Source organism: Microcaecilia unicolor, chromosome 5, assembly GCF_901765095.1.
Source record: "Microcaecilia unicolor chromosome 5, aMicUni1.1, whole genome shotgun sequence".
Taxonomy (NCBI): domain Eukaryota; kingdom Metazoa; phylum Chordata; class Amphibia; order Gymnophiona; family Siphonopidae; genus Microcaecilia; species Microcaecilia unicolor.
In genome coordinates this window covers 75,797,867-75,816,943 of record NC_044035.1, presented here as the reverse complement: position 1 = coordinate 75,816,943, position 19,077 = coordinate 75,797,867, and the positions used below count along the sequence as shown (strand labels likewise).

Here is a 19,077-nt window from a genome sequence, read left to right as displayed (position 1 = left end):
CATTACCATTTCAGCTCAATACATGAAAGTACTCAGCACCCATTATAAAATAGAAGATAGTTTATTTATTTAAATTTTTGTGCATTTATATCCCATCTAAACCTAGATGTTTCATGATAAAAACATTCATAATCTTATAAATGCATATAATAAAATTATGTGGAGGGGCATTTTCGACTTCCTGCTCATAATGATGTCCACAAAAACCTCCATCTCACAGTCATTTTTGAAAAGAAAAAATGTTGGGATTTCCTTGTTCGAAAATATGTGAGAAGGATGTTCTTGCACTGAAAACATCTAAAATGAACAGCCATTTTCCAAACTGAAACATCCAAAATATGAATAGCAAAAAAGCAGGCACATAAATGTCTATTTGGCATCATTTGTACAAAAATGGCCACAAAGACATCCCTGCAAAGCAGAGGGACAGCCTAGTGGTCAGTGTAGTGGACTTTAAACACCAGGACCCAGGTACAAATCCCACCTTAATTCCTTTATATGTTATTGTGAGCCCTCCAGGAACAGATAAAAACGTAATATACACTACTACAATATCTGTCATGCGAAGATACCTTGGCTGGTGGGGGTCCCCAACCCCCGCCAGCTAAAGCATTTGTCCGGTGCTGGTCTCGCATTGCCTGGCGCCCTGTTCTGTTTTCAGTCACTGTGCATGCTCGTTTTAATGAAACTGAGCATGCGCACGCTCAGTTTCATTAAAGCGAGCGTGCTCAGTGACTGAAAACAGGACAGGGCACCAGGCAATGTGAGACCAGTACGGGAAAAACGCTTTAACTGGCAGGGGTTGGAGACCCTCAGCAGCCAAACCGGGGCCCCCAGAACCAATTTGGAGGGGCCAGGCCTCCATGGCCCCCCATAGCTACGCCACTGCTGTGAACAGATTATATTTTAGCTGCTTCTTTGAAAAAACCAGTATCACATAATGTCTTATGGGGCGCAGATTCCACTCCCTAAGCTCAGCAGTTGAGAAGACACATGGAGTGGCTTTTTAGAAAGGATGTAGTGATGCAGGAATTACCACTATTGTTAGCAGAATCTGTGGTACTTCAGGAGTCAAACACCACACACCAGAATGAGAGAGAAGTCTTCTTTATTTGCCAGCAAACAAAGTAGGACATCAGCGCTAGCTCTCTCCTTCAGCTCTCTGTGTCTTGTCTCTCTCGTCTCAGCTCCTTCTCTCGTCTCTCTGTGTCTTGGCTTCCTGTCTCGTCTAACGTAAGCTGCTTCTGTTCTCATTTATATAGGGTCCTAAACCCCTCTAGCCCCCCTTTCTCACCAGATGGTAAGGAATAGATTGATTACCCTGTCTTGAACTAATTATCTCTACACATTTACTCAAACTATCAGTTACATAGGTTTGAGATATTTCCTAAACTGACCTATGACCTGGGCCTCTCAAACTAGACAATGTGGCACCTATCTCCTGCATTTTATTATTATTAAATTCTCAGATTTCCAGTTAACTTAAAATGCTCGCTGAGTTCATTGAGGGGCTAGTCTTGCTTAATGGCACACAGACATGGTTTGTTATTACTTTCAGGAGGCCAGTCCTACACTTAACTATAATCCATCAAGGAGAAGAGTTGACTTTTCCTGACCTCTTTCACCTAGCTAGGACTGTGGATAATTCAAACCAGATGATGACCTCTTAAACTGCAGACAAATCTCACTTGAAAAGTCAGACAAAGATGTAACACTGAATTGAAAAGATATTTTACAGGGAGAAATAAAACTTATTAATTAAACAGAATAAAACATATTTTAAAATAAGCAAAAATCAGAATTCCTTATAAAACAAAATCTAAATTATCTAGAATTATTTAAATCTAAACTATCTCCTTCTAAACAGCATTCAGCCTAATCTTTTAAAACTGCTTGCTTGCTGATCCCCTCAAGATTGTCCAGTATGCCTTACTTAGAATGGCATCCAGATGTGGTTTATTATGCCTTTGAACAATCCATCACTCAAAAAGGGACAAAGAAAGTTTCATTTCTCTCTGACCTTTCTAACCTCTAGTCTAGCAAAAGCTAGACATTTGAGTAATTAAAACCAGATGGCATTCTACCACTTGCAGGACTGAACCAAAATTAAACAGAATTAACAAATTAATATGATTTCTCTGTCCAGGCTGCCTCAGTAGAAGTCTGTACGTCACATATGGAGGTCCATTTCTCATGTATTTTAGAACAGGATCTTCTGATATATAGCCTGTTTTAAAATACATGAGAAATGGACGCTGGCTACATCCAACATGAACATTCATTTTACAAACTGAAACGTCCAAACTATGAATGGGGAAAATAAGGGACATGGACGTCTTTGTAGCAGCAGAGGAACATCCAAATTATAAAATAGTCATGTGGACATCCAAATGGAAGAATAGCCTAAAGGTTAAAACAGCCAGCTGAGAATGAGTACCAGAGGATTTCAGTTTAAATCCCAGTACAGATGATTGTAATTTTTTTCTTTTTAATTGTGAGCCCTTTAGGGACAGAAAAATACTTACTGTGACTTTCCATACTCCATCCAGTGGAGAATTGCTCAATCAGAGCATCTTTCTGTAACCTCAATGTGCAAAGTGCCAGGTCTAAATATGAACATCCATCTTTCTTCTTCTGCAGTCAGAGTTGGATGTTCATATTTTGGCCCCTCCATAATCCCACCCAAAATGTCCCCTTTTCAAATGGACACACAGCTGTTTTAGATGTCCATATCATGGATTTATATGTAACACTGGGAGAAATTCAGCAGAGTAGCTGTATGAATTTATCCCTTCTGTTCCCAACTTTTGTTTTTTAATTATTTTTTTTTTGTGTGCCTGTGTGCCTATTCCTATGCAGCTTTTTCTGTTTTTAGGTTTCAAGCCAACGAGAGCAGGCTGACTGCAAGTTTTGGCAGCATTTTGTTCCAGTTTTTTTTTTTTAAAACAACCCTAGAAATCCTAGGTTGCCCTTTTGGTGAACTTTTGTTTCGTGCAGCTGCTTGGAAACCCAGACCACCTGGCACCAGAACTTTGCAGTGATTTGGGAAAGTTACTGGAAGAGGATTTATTTTAAAAAATGTATAAACTATGCTATCCTACAATTCTGAGCGGTTTCCAAAGAAATTAACATACATAATAAAAATACTACAAAGGAGAAGTAAAGGAGGGGTTTGGTTTTTGAGGGATGTTCCCTCTAGCTAATTTAAGCTCCTGTTTTGCCGGTCAAAATTGTCTTTAGGCATCTTCTGTCTCTGACCATTCATTTCATAGGGGGAACCCCTATTTTTCCTGTCATGCCTGTACTGGTATTCTGAACTGCAAGGAATCAGCCCATCTATACCTCCATGGGAAGGCATCACAGGCACTTCTTTTTGAACAAGGATTCAGGATTTTCTGGGACCAGAACCAGAATTGGAAAAGTTGCTGACTGGCACTGTGTAGTGGTATGGGGCACCACTGCACCCCAGGTGGATAGGGAGATTGTTTGGGACTGTGTATACCTTCTAGGCCACCCTGTACCAGCTAAGGTACTGGTTACATCTCAGGCAGAGGGGGGTTTAATTTACCATGTCCAGCAAACCACTTGCAGGTTCCAGAGCATTAGTGCCTGACTGCTGTGAGCTGTCATCCTGCTGGCTGCTATTATTCCATCAAAGTACTGAAACAAAATTATAACATCTGTAAAGAAGGGAACAGTATTCTACTTTATAAATTTATCTTTATAAATTTATTTTCTGTACTGCAGAGAAGAAGCAGAGAGACTGTTGTAAATAACTTGGCCATGAGATTTATGTCTTTACTTCAGCAACGGGAGCTAAAATAACGTTTGGTTTTGGTTCAAGTTGACAACTGGTGTAGATTAAGTTATTCATAGAGCAGTAAGTCTGGTGCTTTGCTTGCTCGGCCTGCCAGGATATTCCTGAGCCTGGCTCTGGTCTCCAACAAATATGTGCCCATTTCTTCCCACCATCCCAGGCAGTGACTAGGCAGCTTCCTAGACTACATAACAAGTGGTGGTTGTATCTAAAATTGGGATTTGGATATCACTGCAATATGGATGTCTAAATGCCAGTTTTCAGATGTCCAAAACATGAATAGAGCTCCTAAATAACTACCTTAGCCCCTTGAAAGTGTGTCCGTCTCAAAGATGGAATTTCCAGCAGGAGGGTGTTGTCTGACCTTAGTGATCTATAGAAGGACATAAGTATTGCCATATCAGGAAGAAGGTCCATCAAGCCCAGCATCCTGTTTCCAACAGTGGCCAATCCAGGTCACAAGTACCTGCAAGATCCCAAAAAAGTACAATATATTTTATGCTGCTTATCCTAGAAATAAGCAGTGGATTTTCTCCAAGTCCATTTTAATAATGGTCTATGGACTTTTCCTTTAGGAAGCCATCCAAACCTTTTTAAACCCTGCTAAGCTAACTGCTTTTACTACATTCTCTGGCAACGAATTCCACAGTTTAATTACACATTGAGTGAAGACATATTTTCTCCTATTCATTTTAAATTTACTACTTTGTAGCTTCATTGCTTGCCCCCCCTAGTCCTAGTATATTTGGAAAGAGTAAACAAGCAATTCACGTCTACCCATTCCACTCCACTCATAAGTACATAAGTACATAAGTAGTGCCATACTGGGAAAGACCAAAGGTCCATCTAGCCCAGCATCCTGTCACCGACAGTGGCCAATCCAGGTCAAGGGCACCTGGCACGCTCCCCAAACGTAAAAACATTCCAGACAAGTTATACCTAAAAATGCGGAATTTTTCCAAGTCCATTTAATAGCGGTCTATGGACTTGTCCTTTAGGAATCTATCTAACCCCTTTTTAAACTCCGTCAAGCTAACCGCCCGTACCACGTTCTCCGGCAACGAATTCCAGAGTCTAATTACACGTTGGGTGAAGAAAAATTTTCTCCGATTCGTTTTAAATTTACCACACTGTAGCTTCAACTCATGCCCTCTAGTCCTAGTATTTTTGGATAGCGTGAACAGTCGCTTCACATCCACCCGATCCATTCCACTCATTATTTTATACACTTCTATCATATCTCCCCTCAGCCGTCTCTTCTCCAAGCTGAAAAGCCCTAGCCTTCTCAGCCTCTCTTCATAGGAAAGTCGTCCCATCCCCACTATCATTTTCGTCGCCCTTCGCTGTACCTTTTCCAATTCTACTATATCTTTTTTGAGATACGGAGACCAGTACTGAACACAATACTCCAGGTGCGGTCGCACCATGGAGCGATACAACGGCATTATAACATCTGCACACCTGGACTCCATACCCTTCCTAATAACACCCAACATTCTATTCGCTTTCCTAGCCGCAGCAGCACACTGAGCAGAAGGTTTCAGCGTATCATCGACGACGACACCCAGATCCCTTTCTTGATCCGTAACTCCTAACGCGGAACCTTGCAAGACGTAGCTATAATTCGGGTTCCTCTTACCCACATGCATCACTTTGCACTTGTCAACATTGAACTTCATCTGCCACTTGCACGCCCATTCTCCCAGTCTCGCAAGGTCCTCCTGTAATCGTTCACATTCCTCCTGCGACTTGACGACCCTGAATAATTTTGTGTCATCGGCGAATTTAATTACCTCACTAGTTATTCCCATCTCTAGGTCATTTATAAATACATTAAAAAGCAACGGACCCAGCACAGACCCCTGCGGGACCCCACTAACTACCCTCCTCCACTGAGAATACTGGCCACGCAATCCTACTCTCTGCTTCCTATCTTTCAACCAGTTCTTAATCCATAATAATACCCTACCTCCGATTCCATGACTCTGCAATTTCTTCAGGAGTCTTTCGTGCGGCACTTTGTCAAACGCCTTCTGAAAATCCAGATATACAATATCAACCGGCTCCCCATTGTCCACATGTTTGCTTACCCCCTCAAAAAATGCATTAGATTGGTGAGGCAAGACTTCCCTTCACTAAATCCGTGCTGACTTTGTCTCATCAGTCCATGTTTTTGTATATGCTCTGCAATTTTATTCTTAATAATAGCCTCCACCATCTTGCCCGGCACCGACGTCAGACTCACCGGTCTATAATTTCCCGGATTTCCTCTGGAACCCTTCTTAAAAATCGGAGTAACATTGGCTACCCTCCAGTCTTCCGGTACTACACTCGATTTTAGGGACAGATTGCATATTTCTAACAGTAGCTCCGCAAGTTCATTTTTTAGTTCTATTAATACTCTGGGATGAATACCATCAGGTCCCGGTGATTTACTACTCTTCAGCTTGCTGAACTGACCCATTACATCCTCCAAGGTTACAGAGAATTTGTTTAGTTTCTCCGACTCCCCCGCTTCAAATATTCTTTCCGGCACCGGTGTCCCCCCCAAATCCTCCTCGGTGAAGACCGAAGCAAAGAATTCATTTAATTTCTCCGCTACGGCTTTGTCCTCCTTGATCGCCCCTTTAACACCATTTTCGTCCAGCGGCCCAACCGACTCTTTGGCCGGTTTCCTGCTTTTAATGTATCTAAAAAATGTTTACTATGTATTTTTGCTTCCAACGCTAATTCTTCTCAAAGTCCTTTTTTGCCCTCCTTATCTCCGCTTTGCATTTGGCTTGGCATTCCTTATGATCTATCCTGTTACTTTTAGTTGGTTCTCTTCTCCACTTTCTGAAGGATTGTTTTTTGGCTCTAATGATTTCCTTTATCTTACTGTTTAGCCACGCCGGCTGACGTTTAGTCTTTTTTCCCTTTTTTCTAATACGTGGAATATATTTGTCCTGAACCTCCAGGATGGTGTTTTTAAACAGCATCCACGCCTGATGCAAGTTTTTTACTCTGCGAGCTGCTCCTTTCAGTCTTTTTTTCACCATTTTTCTCATTTTGTCGTAATCACCTTTTCTATAGTTAAACGCTAGCGTACTTGATTTCCTAGTTTCACTTCCTTCAATGCCAATATCAAAACCGATCATATTATGATCACTGTTATCAAGCGGCCCTCGTATCGTTACCCCCTGCACTAGATCATGAGCACCACTAAGGACTAAGTCTAGTATTTTTCCTTCTCTTGTCGGCTCCTGAACTAGCTGTTCCATGAAGCTGTCCTTGATTTCATCAAGAAATCTTATGTCCCTTGCGTGTACAGATGTTACATTAACCCAGTCTATATGCGGGTAATTGAAATCCCCCATTATTATTGTGTTGCCCAGTTTGTTTGCGTCCCTGATTTCCTTTAACATTTCCGCATCCGTCTGTTCGTCCTGGCCAGGCGGACGGTAGTACACTCCTATCACTATCCTTTTCCCCTTTGCACATGGAATTTCAATCCACAGTGATTCCAAGGAGTGTTTTGTTTCCTGCAGAATTTTCAATCTATTTGATTCAAGGCTCTCGTTAATATACAATGCTACCCCTCCACCAATCCGATTCACCCTATCACTACGATATAATTTGTACCCCGGTATGACAGTGTCCCACTGGTTATCCTCCTTCCACCAGGTCTCAGAGATGCCTATTATATCTAATTTTTCATTTAGTGCAATATATTCCAACTCCCCCATCTTATTTCTTAGGCTCCTGGCATTCGCATATAGACATTTCAAACTATGTTTGTTGTTCCTAAGTACATCATGCTTAGTACTTGACAGTATTAATTGGCAATCTTTTGTCTGATTTTTATTGTTATTTAAAGATACCCGATCTACTACAATCTCTTTTGCAACCTCACTATCAGGATACTCTATCTTCCCTGTTATGGTGATATCTTTGAAAGATACCTTATCCCGAACCATGCTCTTTTGAGCGACTGCAAATCGATAATGCTGTTCATCAAATCTAAATACTTTGTGAGTTAATAACAATCTTAAATTTTAATTGACAATCAATGTAAATAAAGAAGGCAAGGTGGAATATGATGCGACATGTACTACCTTCAGTGCATGGGAACAGCAGAAGAAAGACCAAGATATAGAGCATTGTAAATGCCCAATTTGGATAAAACAACTCTGCAACACAATTCTAAAAGCATTAAAAAAAAAAAAACAATGAAAGGCTTTATCCTACTCAAAATGCAAAACTTGAAAAAAGAATCGTTTCCTAGTGTACTTATCTGGTTTTAGTGACAAGGTCACGTCCAGCATTATGCTGAACTCTGCATCTGATCAGCCACAAACATTAATTTTATCAGGTATTTGTGGTGAAAATCAGGGTAGTTATGCTGGGCAGAATTTTGCTTGGAGCGGGCTTAGTTAACCTTTTCCCAGGGGAGTGGGCTTTGTAACTTGTGGTTAGCTAGCTGCCCTGTAACATTCGCAGCCCGGTATGGAAGGACTGACCTTAAGCACACAAGCACACACATTAGCATGCCCATGCTTGGCTATCAACTATAGCTTTTGAGCTGAGGTTAATTTTAATTTTCTAGCAGCATTAATGTGACTTAGGCGAGCTGCATTAATATGCTAATGACCTTAGTTGCACTATTGGCAGTTTAGTAGCAAGTCCAAAAAAATAAACGGGCACAGGGTCATGACCCCCTCTTGCTTCCCCTTCCCCCAATAGCCCTCACCCCCCCTCTGATGTGAAGCCCAACCCCCCTCAATATAAAGCCCAACCCCCCTCCATATGAAGCCAATATCCTCATGCCAAGCCCAACATCCTGATCTCATGCCAGATACCCCTGACACCCCATTCTCAAGCCAGGTTCCCCTTGCCTCCCAACCTCAAGCCAGACTACCTGATCCCAACAATCCTGCTCCGACACCAAGACCCCCATCCTACAGAGCCCTAACCTACCACCACCCCTCCAATTCTTCTTGAAACTTACCCAAGTGTCTGCCGTGGCAGTAAAGGGTTTTCCAGGCAGCAGTGGCACTGCTGCAGTACTGCAATACTACCACTAAGAGGGAGAGTCACCATTTTGGATGACAGTGTCAACCTGGTGCCTTTATGGTAGCTCTGCTCTGTGCAGTAAATGCAGGGCAGATGCTGCACTTTACGATAAGGGCCCCTATGTGTGGTAAATATATACATATTTATTTATTTATCAAGCTTATATCCCACACTATCCATTAGATCTATGCGAGTTACAAAGAAAAACATATGTAAGTCATAAAACACACAAAACAGAAACCACATATAAATTACAAACTTACTGCACTAATAATACATATCATTTCACAGCATGCATACTTTTATGCACATTCAGCAGAGGCATTCCCAGAGTGGTGCTGGTGTATAATTGTTACAACGTGGGTAGTTTTATATTTTCAAAACAATGGGTTGTGTTTACTAAGGCCTGCTATAGGTGCGTTAGCGTTTTTAACACGCGTTAAATACTAATGCACCCATAGGAATGCATTGATGCATTAGCGTTTAACATGCCTTAACTTTAAAGGTGCATTAAAAACACTAACGAGCCTTAGTAAACATACCCCAATGTGTGTCGTTTTAGTCAAGAAAAAATATCTGCAGAAACAAGGGGTGCAATTATCTGTAAGTCATTTTAAAGGTATTTTTCAAAATGAAAATATGCACATACTTTGAAAATTAATCTAAAGGCTATGGATAAAAATACCTAAGGTCTTTACTGTAATGTAAGCAGTTTGAAGGGGAGGGTTATTTTATAAGATGGCACCTAGGAAGTCAAGATACACACGGACATAAAGATAGCCATGTTGCACCTAGTTTTAAAAGGCAGCCTATACACTTATCTGCCTTTACAAAACTGGTTCCCTGAAAGCAGAGATGGGTAGTAAGAAAGTCCTTGTACTTTGTTACTGTACTTATGTACAATTGGAGGGGGGGCGCTGATAGATCTGCGTTTGTTGTTACTTGGTATGATCTTGTGGTCAGGAATCCTTTGAACCAGTTAAGACCTTCACCTCTGACTCAGAAGTATTCTAGTATATGTAATAGTATTCCATGATCAACCATATGAAAAGTACTGGACATGTCGAATTGTAGGAGGAGTATGTTGTTTCCAGTAGCAATTGTTTGTTTGAAGGAGTTCATCACAGACACTAGTACAGTTTCCGTGCTGTGATTCGACCGAAAGTCTGATTGAGATTCATGTAGGATTGAGTGTTTATCTAGATAATCAGTGAGTTGTTTCGTTATACCCTCCATGAGTTTAGTTATAAGTGGGATAGATGCTACTGGGTGATAGTTGGTTAGGTCCATTGTGTTTTTCTTGGCGTCTTTAGGTAGAGGGGTGAGTAGATCCCAAAATCCTGCCTGATCCCAAAATCCTGCTGATGACCCATAGCAGTAATTTCACAATACTACTATTAGGGAATCATCCTACCATGTCTGGAGTTGCGAATGGTAGGGGGGGTTGTGTTGATTGGGACAGATCAGAGGATGGAGACCCTTATCAGGAGGGTGATGACTGCAATTGGGGTGGGGTGGGGGATGCATACCAGTAGCACTGTCCCACTCAGCTCTGTGTCACATATAACATGGTTCCCCGTGTTAACTGATTGCCCTGTGTGGTAAATTATCTTCTTTATTACCATGATATGTGCACAAGGATGGCGCTAATTAATTTGATTTGCTTACTTTATTTTTTGTCTATTAGATTGTAAGCTCTTTGAGCAGGGACTGTCTTTCTTCTATGTTTGTGCAGCGCTGCGTACGCCTTGTAGCACTATAGAAATGCTAAATAGTAGTAGTAGTAGTAGTAGTAGTAGTAGTAGTAGTAGTAGTAGTAGTAGAATTGGTATCCAGAAAACAGCACCATATGTGATAACCTTTCCCAAATTATACAACTGCTTTCAGGAAGCTTGTGGTGAGTTATGCCAGAGACTTTAGTGGATATTGAATTAACTTTTTAACTTATTTTTTTTTTATTGTTACAATTTTTAATTTACACAAAACAAGAATAAACTTGATATAGAAAAGGAAACTTAAACCCATAAAAATTAGTCTGAAATACAGATACGTGAACAGTTAATACCACAAAGTTCCTCTGTTAACCCACCACACAGAAAAGAAGTAGAAATAAGAGGAAAATGGTCCAATACAAAAGAGATAGTTTCAAAGAAATTAGGGCAGCATAGCTGTGAACAAAATTGCAAAATCAATCTTCTAGTAACGCAGGGCAATACTCAAGGTACAACAGGGACATATCCAGACCAAGACAATCAAGAAATTCCAATAACTGATTGGGTACTATGGCATTAATTTTGATTTCTTTTGCGACAAAATAAGCTGTTTGTCCCTGTCTTCTAACCTTTCTGTAACATCAAGAAGATTCCCTACAATAGTTTTAAAACCAATCATGATTATTTTCCAAAATGTGGGTGTTTTATTTTACTAAGCAGCGGTAGGCCCGAAGCGGGCTTACCGCTTGCTAAACTGGAAGTACCACCGGGCTACTGCAGCAGCCCAGTGGTAGTTCCTACTCCCAGCATGTGCCATTTCCGGCACTATAATTATATTTTTATTTTTGCAGTGGTATTTACCCAGCATTAATCAGGCAGTACCTTGCACTGCACAGTTACTACTGGGTTAGCGCGGGAGCCCTTACCACCACCTCAATGAATAGCAAAGTGTTCCCCCTGAAATGGCTGTGCAGCAAGTGCTTCACTTGCCGTATGGCCATTTCTTTTATAAAGGGGGCCTCTGCATCAAAAACACATGCTGATGCCAGCACAGACCCCTTTTGCCACAGCTTACTAAATGGACCCCTGTATTAGAAGGCTTCATTAACAGATAAGGATCCGAGGGCCCTGTTTACTAAGGTGTGCTGAATATCCCCACTGATTATCCCCACAGACTGCCAAAACAAAAAGCGTTGTGGTCAGGGGCAGTGCTGGGGTCGGCACTGGGGAGGAACCTGAAGTTATGCGGGTGCCAGTAATATTTCGTGCCGGTACCCACATAGCTAGGCAACTTAATTTAGGACAGCTCAACAGCTGTCCTACATAAGGCCACTTAGCTATGCAGGTGCCAACACTTGGGTGACTTAAAAAAAAACCCCAGAGCCCCCTCCTGCCCCTGACAATGCCCCCTCCTTTTATCCCCTCCCCCAGCCCTCATCAATAAGAAGCCCCAAGAATGCCCCCCAAGCTGTCCAGATAGGTTCTTCAAGCGTAAATGTAGTTACAGTAGTCCAAGCGAGATGCGAAAAAAGAGCGAACAAGCGTGTGAAGCTGATTAGAATCAAAGAGGTGACGAATTGCCTTTAATTGCCGAAAGATCAGAAAGCTAACTTTAAATTTGCGGTAGAAAAGGTAGGGAGTAATCAAGGATAAATCTTAAGTAGTGGAAACTAGATACCGAGGTAATAAGAGATGAATAGGAGAAGACGTGGGTATTAGAGCGCCAGAAAACCAACAGGCAACAGTCTTGTTAAAAGTCTTCCATGTATATTAAAAAGCTTTACAAATTTAAAAGCTTTTCTAGTATGCCTTAATGCCAGGCCAGCATAACCAGAGTTTTATCTTTTTCAGCTTGATTTGTTTGAGACATTACTAAAGATACAATTGAGGCATTCATCCACAAAAATATGCCAGGGACAAAGCTCAGGTGGCTATTGATATCTATCTGACTTTCACCGGACACAGTATATACCTGCAGCAATATAAAGGATAGTTGGGCATGAATTTGATATACTACCTTTCTGTGGTACAACCCAAACAGTTTACATTTATCATATGCAGGTGCTTTCTCTGTCCCTAGTGGGCTCATAATCTAAGTTAAGTGATTTGCCCAGGGTACAAGTAGCTGTAGTGGGAATCAAACCCAGTTTCCCAGGTTCTCAATTCACTGCATTAACCATTGAGCTACGCCTAAGAATAGCAATTGTTTAGTCTCATATTAGCATAATTAGAGAGATTTTCCACTTACTGGATAGGCCAAAGGGAGCAGGAGAGGGGCTTCTATTATAGCAACAGAAGACAGACAACAGTCAGTGATGTGCATTATCAAATATAACAGTGGTTCTCAAGCCTATCCTGGTGGGGGGGGGGGGGGGGTCACCAGCCAGTCAGGTTTTCAGAATATCCACAACGAATATTCATGAGTGAGATTTGCATGCAGTGGAAGCAGTGTAAGGAAACCACTGCAATATAAAGATGGAGGGTTGATCATTTTATTTACTTGCACCCGGGTGGAATTTTTCAGTCGTTCTGTATGCAGTAGGAGAGAAAAACAAGCTCCAGCAGTCAATCAAACAGCAATCAATACGCCAATGTCAAGTACACAAGCTCATACAAGGAAAAAGAGGGAGAGGGGAAACTTATTTCTATCTGTCAAATACAGTCACCCTCTAGTTCCCTTATGTGTCAAGTACCTGACCACTTCTGAGTGAATATTGCAAAGAGACAAAAAAGGACTCAGAAAGAGAGGTCAAATTATGCTGTAAGTTCTGTTGATTCAGTCAATTTCACATTTTGTAATTTTTATTTCTGTGCGGAATCTCTTGAGTATAAAACAAAGAAATGGGCTGATGTTCAAAGAATTCTATGTTTAGTGGCCACCATTAGATGTATAAGTCTGCGGTCTGTGAATTTTCCTGAGCACTATCCTCTAATTACCTTGGTACTTTCTGTATTGTGTCAGACAAAATTTGGGTGGATCAAAGGTGGACTGACCAACCAAACGAATAGTCGCGATATTCTGTAGTTTACTTAGGCCTGCAAAAAAGCAGTCCTAAATTAAACCAATTAGTTATACATGCAGGTGACAATTCTATAACATTGCTGCAAACATTTGTCTGCCCTTTACCTGCATAAATGGTAGAATGACAGCACTGATGTGCATATGTGTGCACATACATGTGTAATACCAAAATTCCACCCGAGCGCTATTCTGCAAATACCCACTTCACTTACATAGCATGTATTTGCAAGGGGGTATACAGATGGGTAGAGTTAGGGTGCAGCACGGACAGGGCACAAACTTAAATGTGTAACTTTTAAAACACTGTATTGTTACATACATATTTGCAGTAACCGGGTGCTAACATTTCACCAGCTCTATGGTTGGAGTGGAGGAGTGGCCTAGTGGTTAGAGCACCAGGTTTGTTATCTATGGGTGGCTGGTTCAAATCCCCCTGCTGCTCCCTGTGGTCTTGGGTAAGTCACTTAACCCTCCATTGCCTCAGGTAGAAAATTAGATTGTGAGCCCTCCAGGGACAGAGAAATACCCAGTGTACCTGAATGTAGCTCACCTCAAGCTACTACTGAAAAAGGTGTGAGCAAAATCCAAATAAATGCTCACACCTAAAGGTGTGTATAAACCCAGTTAGACTAGGCTCTGACAAGGCACCCTCCAGGCAGCTCTATAACAAGTTGCTCAGTAAAAGCCTGTTCTAAAAAAGAACGTAAATGTTAGCGTTATTGTTATAGAATTGCCCCCATAGGACTAGATTCTATATATGATACCTGAAAATCTGCGTGGAATAAATTTCCACCTAAGCATATTCTATAAGCGGCACCTAGATTTAGCCGTAGTATATAGAATATGCTTAGTTGATATCCCGACACCTAAAACTATGCACCTCCATTTACACTGAGAAATGTGGCGTAAATAAGAGCATGTAGATTTGGGTTCAGAGAGCCATATTCTATAACAGTGTGCATAGATTTTGGAATGTCCACAAAATGCCCATTTCCCTGCTCATAAGCATGCCCCCTTTAAGTTCCACGTGTTAGAATTTAGGCGCCATTCATTACAGAATATGCTTAGCAAGTTATGCGTGTAAATTCTATTATTGCCAATTAGTGCTCACTATTGTTAAGTGCTGTTAAAAATGCTGATTGGCTTGTTAAGCCAATTAAGTTACATGCATTGTTATAGAATATGGTTGCATTTCAGCGTAGAACACAAGGCGTGATATATAGATTCACAGGGATAGTGGCTGAATATTGCTGCTATATATATCACTGCATATATTACTGCATTATCCCCTAAGTTCTATGAAAGTCATTAAAAATTGTTTGTGCAAATTTGGGCATAGGTCCAATTTGCACGTGCAGCTTAATTGAATGATGAGCTAATTAGTGTCAATAACTGGCTTTTTAACAAGCAATTATTGGCATTAATTAGATTTAATTGGCATTTCAGTATATAAATTTAGGTGCAGGATCCGTGCCTAAAATTTATTTGTTGATCTGAAAAACAAGGTGTGGAAATGGGAGGGTCTTTCCTAAAATTAACATGCATTGTAGGAGTATACATTTGCACCATGTTTCAGTGGGTGCAAATGGGATTCCTGGGTGTAAACACTAGGGAAAGGGGATAGGATTTGATAAACTGCCTTTCTGTGGTTAGAATCAAATTGGTTTACATATTGTATACAGGTAGTTATTTTCTACCTTGGTTAATGGAGGGTTAAATGACTTGCCCAGAGTCACAGGGAGCTGCAGTGGGAATTGAACCTGGTTCCCTAAGTTCCCACGCTACCATTAGGCTACTCCTCCGCTCCGTTCTATGATGGCATGAATAGCATTTTTTTTTTGTGCTGATTTTGTTTGGGCACCATATATGGAATCTAGCTCTATATGTATATTTAATGCTGTTTGAGGTCTCAAAGTATTTCCATCCTGGTGCCATCGGATGATGTCACCTACTTGTATGCCTGACTCAATCTTGCTTGTCAATGGAAAACACCTCTTACAAGTGAGCAACATTGCTTTTTAAACAGTGTAGCCAATGTTTAAAACTTGCTGTCTTTGATGTACATATGATAGTGCCTGTGGCAGTGAGCATTACCATGAGATAATTGCTTGTGTTAATAGATGGCCTAACCTGTATGACAAGGGCAATTATCTGATAATGGCTGCTGCCAAGGGCACTGTCAGTAGCAGAACTGCAAGGAAACTAAAGTTTAAAAACAAATTTGAATATTTAATCTTTCTTTAAACCACAGCATTAGCACCAACATCCAAATAGCTAGTAGCATTAATGACCATTGAATCTTGTGACTGAAGCTAACACTGCATTTTCAAATTTCTGCTAATTATCTGATGCTTTTCAAAGCAACACCAGCTATTTTTCAATAACCTTTTCTCATCACATGTTTACAGAAATGTATGTGTTGGTTTTTTATTTAGCTCTTTACATCTGTCTTTGGAGTGGGATTGAAGACATCTGAAAAATGGTTTAATATGGGTTTCCGGACATTGGAGTATATAAAAGAGGACCCAACCCTTAAGTTAACTAAAATGCAGAAAGCAGGTAATGGTGAATGACTTTGTTGATTATGTAAAATCAAATAAAACAAAATAAAAACGAAAGCTTGCTCATTACAGTTTAACGTTAGTCAGGCAGTACTTTTTACAACCATATGGAAAATCTAGGTCTGCTTTTAAGACTTGATTCTACTACTGAGGCTGTTTGGGACTGAAAATACAGCCCATGTCTCCATTTCTATCTCCCGCTAACACCCATTTTACCTGCAACAATATAATCCCAAGGGACTGGCAACCAAACAAGTCCTGGGGCCCTTGACTAGGTGGCGAAGGAGGAGGTAGAGGATGAGAAGGACAAATCCTCCAACAATGAAAGAAGAAGAGGTAGATGAGGAAGAGTTCTTAGAGGAAGGGGATGATGAGTCATCCATGGAGGAGGAGAATGGAGAAGGAAACAGGTGAGGAGGCAGCAGGAGAATAGCAAGAAGAGATAGGAGAATAGGGATAGTCAGATTCCTTTGAGGTTTTGGCCTATGCACCAGAGGAAACTACCACCTTTCAGGATCAGTTGGACCTACATGAGGTCACTGAGGTCTTGGGAGATCTGGAGGTTCTGCTGAAAATCCAGCTCCTGAGACAAGATACTCACCAAGGCTTCCAAGACACCCTGGTTCTCCTTAGCCAAACCCTGGACCATCTGGGGTCTCCTTGATTAGAGCTACATGCCCTCATTGATGCAGTCTTGGAGCAGGGATTACAAAGCTCTGACTCAGGTCCACATCAGTAGTGGTAGGCAAGAATATAAATTTTTTGTAGCTAGCTGAACATTCATGTTTCTGAGTGCCTTAAAATAGATTTTTTTGAAGTTGTTCATAAATTTGTTGTCACCAACTACAAGTTATTATATTGTTTATATATGCCCTGTGGCTTATTCTAACCTTTAGAGTTGACATCGCAGTTGCTGTCATCTCAATGTTTGCTCCCAAACCTTATAACTCTGTACCAAATTGTTAATTATGGCTCTTTATCCTGCATAAAAGCCTGTGTTTGACGTACCATGTTTATATGTTTCTACAATTTTTCACTTTCGGTGTTTCATATAACCTTTTTGTTGTTTGTTAGTGGCTGAAAAATGGCTAATTGGGTTTAGTTTATTTAAATTATTAAAGTGGATATTTAATCTCACAGACTAGTTTCTAATTATTTATTTACTCTAGTAATATATTTATTTCACATTTCTTTGTTTGCTTGTGGTCTTTCACTGTTTTCCTTACATCGTGTGTGTGTGTGTGTGTGTGTGTGTGTGTGTGTGTGTGTGTGTGTGAATTTCCTCTATTTGTTCTTTGGTTCCTATTTTATGTAATATATTGACTACTATGAAGCCACTATGGTGGGAACTGTGCTACTTGAAGTAGTAGCTTGGTCTATTTTTCACATTATTGAGGAAGGTGCCTCATTTATATATTTTGTATCTGCCATTTTCATGTGGATACTGCCATTTTAGGCGGTCAGTGTCTATTAAAGCCCATGGCCATATACATAGAGCCGACGTTTGGTTAAGGACCACAGCAAATTTTATCATGAGTAACTCATTCCTCCAACGTAGTGCCTGAAGAGTATTGAAAGCAGACTCATTTATTGATTGAGGAAAGCACTGGAGACTTCTTACAAACCCTCAAAATAGACATTGTAAGAAAGGGAAACTGGAAGATCAAAGACAGCAGAATTACAAAAGGATGTTTGCCTTTAATTCTGTGTAACACTGTGATATTTATTTGAGGAATGTAAAATGTGAAATATAATGTGCAGTGCAATAATATTTAAAACAGCAAGTTGTATATAACTTTTAATGCTTATAGAGTCACCAAGCAGACACGATACAGGAGTGAATGGGTATGAAAGACAGAAGAGAGTTGTGTGTGTATTTACAGATTTTAAAATGCACATGAGCAGGTTTTGAAGCGCATGTGTTTAATAAAGAGTTTTGTATTTCAACAGTCTGGAGCATATTTGAAATTTATAAAACGGAGGCTCCGGTAGTATATTTGAGTCCCTGATTGTACAATATAATACATATACATATAGATGCCATGATTTTGGGAACTTGCTCAATCAGACAGCTAAGTCTTGTTCCAAGGCATCTCAGAAAATGTTTTTATTAAGAAAGGTCAACTTCTCCTTTTGGGAAATATCACCTTATAGTGAAGAAGGTGGCAAAACATCAGTGCAACCTCTTTATCTCAGTGGGCTAGAATGTCTCTGCATCTACCAAACAACAAATCTGGGTTGGGATCTGACAGATGGTAAATGCTGTGTCCCACAACAACAACAGAGACACTGAGGACTTAAATGGAAAGCCATGAGGCATCAGGTGACGGCAAAGGCAGATGGCAGATTTCATTCTGCGCCAAACAAGGAGTCCTTCTTTCAGGCTGAGTGGCAGATGCTGGCCATGTTTGATACAGCAACTCTGTAGGGGTTTAGTCAGCTAGACACATACCAGTCTACTGAGCTAAGAGGTAGGTACAGATAACAGACTTATGTAGTTGCATGTGGCCTCAGAGGAATGCATCCATATGCTGTTATTATACTTTTCTTCTCTGTGCCTTTAACAACCTTATATTGCTGTCCCTTTACACAACTACCATTTCTGCTACTTATAGATGTTTGTCCTCCAACCATCTCTTGCAGTTCCCACATACTTAGAGCTCAGTGAGAAGATGCAGGGCTTAAAGACCTACCTACATGGCCTTTATGCATACCTGCTGTTTAACCAGCCTGCAGTGTTCTCCACATCCCCAGAGGTGATTCCTAGACAGCTTCTGCCTACCCTACTGCTACTTATCATTTCTATAGCGCTACTAGACGTACGCAGTGCTGTACTACCCTTCTAGCCAGTGAGCCTTGCAGTAGGCCTAATAATATCAACTTGCTGCTACTGTCTATGCTATCTAATATATA

The 19,077-nt window shown here is 40.7% G+C and overlaps 1 protein-coding gene across 1 annotated transcript in view; it reads left to right on the top strand.

Moving 5' to 3' along the window:
- Positions 1–19,077, top strand: part of DNTT (DNA nucleotidylexotransferase) — a 343,242-nt gene that overhangs the window by 84,052 nt on the left and 240,113 nt on the right. The window contains exon 6 of the mRNA XM_030204811.1: positions 16,039–16,162. Coding sequence (XP_030060671.1) covers positions 16,039–16,162 — 124 coding nt within the window. The remainder of the gene's footprint in view (positions 1–16,038; positions 16,163–19,077) is intronic.